Source organism: Drosophila guanche, unplaced genomic scaffold, assembly GCF_900245975.1.
Source record: "Drosophila guanche unplaced genomic scaffold, DGUA_6, whole genome shotgun sequence".
Classification (NCBI taxonomy): domain Eukaryota; kingdom Metazoa; phylum Arthropoda; class Insecta; order Diptera; family Drosophilidae; genus Drosophila; species Drosophila guanche.
Window position 1 is genome coordinate 18,265,813 of NW_022995743.1, and position 6,049 is coordinate 18,271,861.

General features: G+C 45.9%; 2 protein-coding genes across 3 annotated transcripts; one reads left to right on the forward strand and one right to left on the reverse strand.

Annotated features, from left to right (window-relative positions):
- Window positions 1-6: 6 nt before the first annotated feature.
- On the reverse strand, window positions 7-5,222 carry LOC117592174 (angiogenic factor with G patch and FHA domains 1). 2 transcript variants are annotated; one of them, XM_034285772.1, is made up of 9 exons: window positions 5,006-5,222; window positions 4,836-4,947; window positions 2,427-2,563; window positions 2,160-2,255; window positions 1,546-1,945; window positions 960-1,445; window positions 748-871; window positions 569-674; window positions 7-494 (listed from the first exon to the last, which is right to left on the reverse strand). In XM_034285772.1, exons 1-9 carry the CDS (start codon window positions 5,192-5,194, stop codon window positions 333-335), a joined length of 1,812 nt encoding a protein of 603 aa, XP_034141663.1. In that variant the 5' UTR covers window positions 5,195-5,222; the 3' UTR covers window positions 7-332. The 2 variants fall into 2 exon arrangements, with proteins under 2 accessions (XP_034141663.1, XP_034141664.1); XM_034285773.1 differs by lacking the exons at window positions 4,836-4,947; window positions 5,006-5,222 and adding an exon at window positions 3,056-3,128.
- On the forward strand, window positions 3,333-4,839 carry LOC117592176 (hexokinase type 2). The gene has a single exon (XM_034285776.1). The coding sequence runs from the start codon at window positions 3,340-3,342 to the stop codon at window positions 4,771-4,773; it is 1,434 nt and encodes a 477-aa protein (XP_034141667.1). The 5' UTR covers window positions 3,333-3,339; the 3' UTR covers window positions 4,774-4,839.
- Window positions 5,223-6,049: the final 827 nt, after the last annotated feature.

A 6,049-nucleotide genomic window follows, 5' to 3' on the forward strand; every position in this document is an offset into this window, starting at 1 on the left:
ACCACATATCTTAAGAGGCTTTTGTATTTAACATTAACATAGGCAACTTAATTATTAGTTTAAACGATTGATTTTCGTGTGCTTAGTTTAGCCACACGAGACCATATGTAGCCGAACGATGTCATATTTATTTAATATTAGCATTTTCTACTTTTTTTAAAGCGAAGCTAAATTAATCAATGACTGATAGCTTAACCGTATAGAAAGATTTTTAATTAATACTATATACAAGTCTAAAAGCATATGCACACATAATCCACACACACACACCTACGCATATGTTTGAGTAATTGTTAAATAAATGTGTTTCCATCTTCCAATGTTAATGCTTTTCAATCGCTTTCGTCGGACTGCTCGAATATGTCGTTGGCCCGCTGATATCGCGCCTGGGTGATCTTTAAATTGGCTATTTTGCGTTTCTCTACTGGCCTAGGAACGCCTGTAGTTTCACTCCTCCCCAGACCACTGGTTCCCTCGTTGGCCACCACATTGATCTATCGAATAAAATACAAAATATAAGGAATCTTATTTGTCCATATGAGTATTTTATGATGTGTAATAAGTTTACCGGCGTCAGCAGCCCCGCACTGGCGTTCGTCTTTCCCAAAGTATTGCCTCTTTGCCATCCAAGCTTACTCAACATCTTGAACCCTTTGTTGGAGCTGGCAATCTCGCTGCGAATATAAATAAGTGTTTGGGTTAACGCCACCTACGGAGCAAGAAACTATTCAGCTTTGAGGCACTTACGTATGCACACAGGCCACCTCCGTTTTTTCCTTGTCCGTACTACTTCCCACGTTGACGCGTCGCGTTGCCGCACGATCATTGTAGTTTGGTTTGTGCTGTCCATTGCCACTAGCCTCAACAAATTCTGTAAATTAATGAAGCGATAAACGGCATGCGTTTTTGTAAGAGAAACAAGTCGCCGCTAGACACAACTAGGCGCAACTCCTACTCACTTTCATTTTCCAGACCGTATTTTTTTTGCAGCTTCTTCAGCTGCTCCTTGTGTGTCAGTACCATCGCAGTGGATGACAACGCTGTGGCTGCCACCGGTGCTTGCGTCTCTATCAACAGACCTGGCTCACATAGTCCGCACGTGCTGTTACCCTCATGCACATGACACAAAAGTCTAGTCTGTCCAATGGTGACGACACTCCCGTGGACCAGATCCATCGGTTCGCTCGCCATGCGCATGCCATTGAGGACGGTGCCATTCCGGGAGCCAAGGTCACGACATCTATAGATTCCCGTTTTGGCCTCGTAAAAGAATTCCAAATGACTCTTGCTCACGTTTACATCCGGTATGATGACATCATGCTCGCCCTCGCGACCCAACGATCCGCCTTTGTATGTGATCAAATGCAGGCTCCCGACCACTAACTCCTCCACATTTGTCTCCTGCACAATGATCCGCAGCGAGGGCGGATACTTCTTGGCGATGTCTATGGATGTTGGGAGAACAAGGGGAGTTTTGTATTAGAAATCTCTAGGCTGACCATCGCAGAAGGCTAGATAAAAATGCGGATCGGATCTTTTAAACACCTTGAAAGCGTCCAGCAGCCTTGAAGACGGGAACACCGCCGTCATCTTCACTGCCACTACTGCTGCTATCGTTTTCGCTGGAGTTGGAGCTGGTACTGGAGTCGCTGGACTGGAGTTCGCCGTCCTCAGCGACCCTGTCATCATCGGCATTGCGACGCTTCTTTTTCGGCTTAGAGATACGCTCCTTCTTACGCTTACTCTTGTTGTGCTTCTTGCTCTTTTCCTTCTTCTTTTTTGCCCTGCGCTTGGATTTTTCGGCTCGTTCTTTAAGCTTCTGCTTTTCAGTTTTAATCTTTTGCAGCGTTGCCGTGTCCGTTATGACACCGCCGAGTTCGTCAAACTCCACCTCATCATCCTCGTCATCGTTGGGCTCCGATCCGGGCTTGGCTGCGTCGTTTGCCTGCAACCAGTGAAAGAAAAGAAATCCGCGTTTTTATCGAACGTTCTGGATCTTAGTTCTTACCTAATGCATTGCTACGCATTCGGTCTATGCTCAGTTTGTGAAAACCCTTTAAAAGTCTACTATATGCGCAGCTGTTCAAGTGCTGCGCACCAAGGAGAAAAGAATATCGGTTAATTATCTGGGCGCCAGTGGGATGTCCACGCCCGCTCACCTGCACCTGAGCCTGCGAATGGAACTCGTACGAGTCTTTGCCGTGATCGTAGCTGTAGTAGCAGCCCGTGTTGCCATCGTAGTACAGATCGTACTCCTGGGAAGAAACATGAGAGCGGGTTCAAAACAATTCGTACCCACGATCTTCATGGGCCCGTCAAAGCGATAACCTCTGAATGTCACAGCACAGCGTGCTGCACACAACAGAACAAAACGCAGCGGAACGGGACGTCATAAAGATTACATTCGGTGTTTATTGCGTACTTACCGCGTTGTAGTAGTAGCCTGTCTTCGGATCGTAGTACATGCCGGACGTCGGCTCATATACGAAGTTGTTTAGGTTTTCCGCATGCTTGGCCGCCTGGCGCATCTCGTCCACAAAACTGAAGGCATCCGTAGCCGAATCTAAAAATTAAAGAACAGAAGCGTTAACTCCATGGCGCAACACATTGCAAGGGACAATGAGCCCCACCTAACTTATCGCCCTAAGCCACTAGGCCATAAATCGCACCCACACCCCAACGTCCCCTCACTTGTGCGGCTTTCAAGCAGCTTTATATTAAACGTGCTAGTGCAAGAGCAAGTGGGATCTCAGGGTAGCGGCACTAATCTCAGGCACTAACATGCTTGAATGCTTGACGCGCGCTTTATGATCCGGCCTCGGAGTCGGCTGATAGTGGCAGTGGGTGGATGGATCTCGAACTGTGAACGTACTCCTTGTAAAAGCATTCAGCGACTATCGTCACCTGGGCAGGTGATAGACAAAGAATAAATTGATTGATAAAGGGATTGATTGTTTGCGTATAGAAATTGAGAGAAGGTGAATTCTATTGTATTTTGTTTCCTTTAATGCAGCCATATGCGTCATAAACTCTTTAAGTGTAGGCTTAGGCTTACGACGTACATAGGGTGGCAAATCAGGAGCTATTGCCAGCAATTGAGAGGCAGTAAGCATGCCAGCCAGAGCGATTAGCATACATCGCTCAGTTGCAGTTGCAGTTCCAGATTCATATTCAGATTTAGATTCAGATGCAGCTACTAAGGTGTTTTTTGTTTTTAATTTTCTACGAAAGGCCTGCTGCAGATTGTGCAGTTGTGCCTACGTCTGGCTGAATTGCATTGCGAAAATTGAGCAACTCTTATCGGGGAATAGTGCGAATCGAGGTGTGCTGTCACGGAGAATGCGGCTAGTCGTTACTCTTCGTTCGAGGCAAGCGGTTGGACCCAGAGCCCAGATCAGAAGAATCAAAATGCTGGATGTGGAGGTGCGAGAACTTATGCAAGCCTTTGTGCTGAGCGACTACCAGGTTCAAGAGGTGTACAGCCGATTCTGTGCGGAAATAGCAAAGGGTTTGAAAAAGTCCACACATGTGCAGGCCAACACCAAGTGTTTCCCAACTTATGTGCAGGACTTGCCGACAGGCGACGAGATGGGCAAGTATTTGGCACTGGACCTGGGTGGAACCAACTTCCGGGTGCTCCTCGTTTCCCTCAAAGGACACCACGACGCCACGGTGGAGTCACAGATATATGCAGTGCCGAAGGATTTGATGGTTGGCCCTGGCGTCGAGTTATTCGATCACATCGCTGAGTGCCTGGCCAGATTTGTGGAAAAGCACGATATGAGAAATTCACATCTTCCCCTGGGTTTCACCTTTTCGTTTCCTTGCGAGCAGATTGGGCTCAAGGAGGCCATTTTGGTGCGCTGGACAAAGGGCTTTGGCTGCCCGGGGGTGGAAGGCGAAGATGTGGGTCGTTTGCTGCACGAGGCCATCCAGCGACGGGGCGATGTGGAAATTGCCGTCGTGGCCATTCTCAACGATACTACAGGCACCCTCATGTCGTGCGCACACCGCAATGCCGACTGCCGTGTAGGTGTTATCGTGGGAACAGGCTGCAACGCCTGCTATGTCGAAGACGTAGCAAACGTGGATCTTCTGCACCCGGATTTTAAGCGAACCCAGCGCCAAGTCCTAGTCAATGCAGAGTGGGGAGCTTTCGGTGAGAGCGGTCAACTTGATTTCGTGCGCACCGAATATGACCGCGAGGTGGACGATACGTCGATCAACAAGTCGGAGCAACTATTTGAAAAAATGACATCCGGAATGTATCTCGGCAGATTGGTTCGTTTGGTACTGATTCGGGCCATACAGCGCAAAGTCCTCTTCAAGTTAAGCAATCGACGGGAACACTTTGCCACCGCGATGCAGAAAAATGTAGACGTTTTCGAAACGCGATACATATCCGAGATCGAGTCAGACTCTTTTCCCGAATTTCCGAAAACAAGATCCATTATCACGGAGCTGTTTGGACTGGAAAAAGCATCAGTGGAAGACTGTCAGAAGATCAGGTACATCTGCGAGTGTGTGTCCAAGCGGGCGGCATCCCTGGTTGGTATTGGCGTCAGTGGCCTGATAAACAGAATTTCGAATCGACGCATTGTAGTTGGCATGGATGGCTCTGTGTACAGGTACCACCCAAAATTTGACGCCTACATGCGGAACACAATGCATAAGCTGGTGAAGTCGGACAAGGAGTTTGATATTATGTTATCGGAGGATGGTTCAGGTCGTGGTGCGGCTCTTGTCGCCGCTGTGGCCAGTAAGACGATATAAGGGCTTGGCCACATATTTTTACCTATAATAAAATAAAATATTGCTTCATTACTTGAACTTACATTCTGTGACAGGGTCCTTCTTATTTGTATCATGTTTTGCAGGCGATTCTCTCTCCTCCAAATTTGTGTTAGATTTTGTGGTTGTCGGACATAGCTTTGTCTCATTGCTTAACTGAATTGGAACCTCATTATTATTTACAAACGTACATACAGTAAATTGTAATTTTTACTTGTTTCAGCTTTTGTTTATTGGCCGCAAGCCTGGTGTCGTATTTGCGGATAATTCCATGTAGTTTTTCAATATACTGGTATAATTGCCGCTGGTCGCATGCCTCCACATCCTGCATGCTCTTCAACTCTATAAAATCATGATCTGAGGCAGCTTCACCCGAATCTTCGGCAGCAGCAGAATCCGTCATTTTTTTGGTTTTTGTATTTAATCGCTACCGCGAATGTATTGTCGCATTTTTTTGTTCTTATAATTTTTTTGTTTAAGTCGGTGTGACCGCGGACTTATGGATGAAATATACCTTCAAATTTTGAAAATATACCGTAAATATATCGAAACGTATGACATTTTCCTTAAAGCCAAGTACTCAAATCCGAAAACACGTTTGCTAGCAAACTGTGCAATATATTTTGCTAGCACCAGAGTGTGACCAGAGGTGAAAGCCGAATTCCTTACAGTTACACTTCTCAGGAACACTTCTCTCCGTTTGGCTTTGTTTACTTTTTGAAAATGTGTGAAAAGTGAAAAAAAGGTTAAACAATGAAAGCAAAATGGATCCATGCTGGAGATTAATTTTAGTGGGATTGGCGGCTCTTCCATTAGCGGATGAGGAGGACAATCAACGAAATAAGCTCCGACAACATTGAGCAAACCTATTTCTGCAGGAAAGAATCCGGGAGGGCCGTTTGTCTATACATGTGAGTATTATAAATCATACAAATCAGTGTACATGTATGGAAACCCATTTTGAAAATATGCCTCAAATGCCATCAGTAATCTTTGAGAATTTGCCAATGAATTCTAGAAAACCAGCCTGAGGTATTCGAGGATAGTTTTCGAGCAGCTCAAAAAAGCTAAATTTGTTTTATGTTCCGCAGGCCTACCTAGCAAACTGAGAGTAAAGTCTCAATAAATTACCACCGTGCTTCTCAGCGGCCCTGCTGTACCACCAATATATGTATGTAAGAATGCTGCAGAAGTTCTTCTCAGACATATGCTAATTCTCAAAGAATTCTGATTGCCTTTTCCATCTGCAGAATGTGTG

Bases quoted from the DNA above. Each gene is read 5' to 3' on its own strand.
- LOC117592174 (XM_034285772.1), bottom strand. From the start codon at position 5,194: ATGACGGATTCTGCTGCTGCCGAAGATTCGGGTGAAGCTGCCTCAGAT. The intron at 2,564-4,835 runs GTAAGTTCAAGT...TTTAATTTTTAG, and splicing joins GAAGGACCCTGTCACAGAAT to ATTCGGCTACGGATGCCTTC. The intron at 495-568 runs GTAAACTTATTA...TTTATTCGATAG, and splicing joins GTGCGGGGCTGCTGACGCCG to ATCAATGTGGTGGCCAACGA.
- LOC117592176 (XM_034285776.1), top strand. From the start codon at position 3,340: ATGCGGCTAGTCGTTACTCTTCGTTCGAGGCAAGCGGTTGGACCCAGA.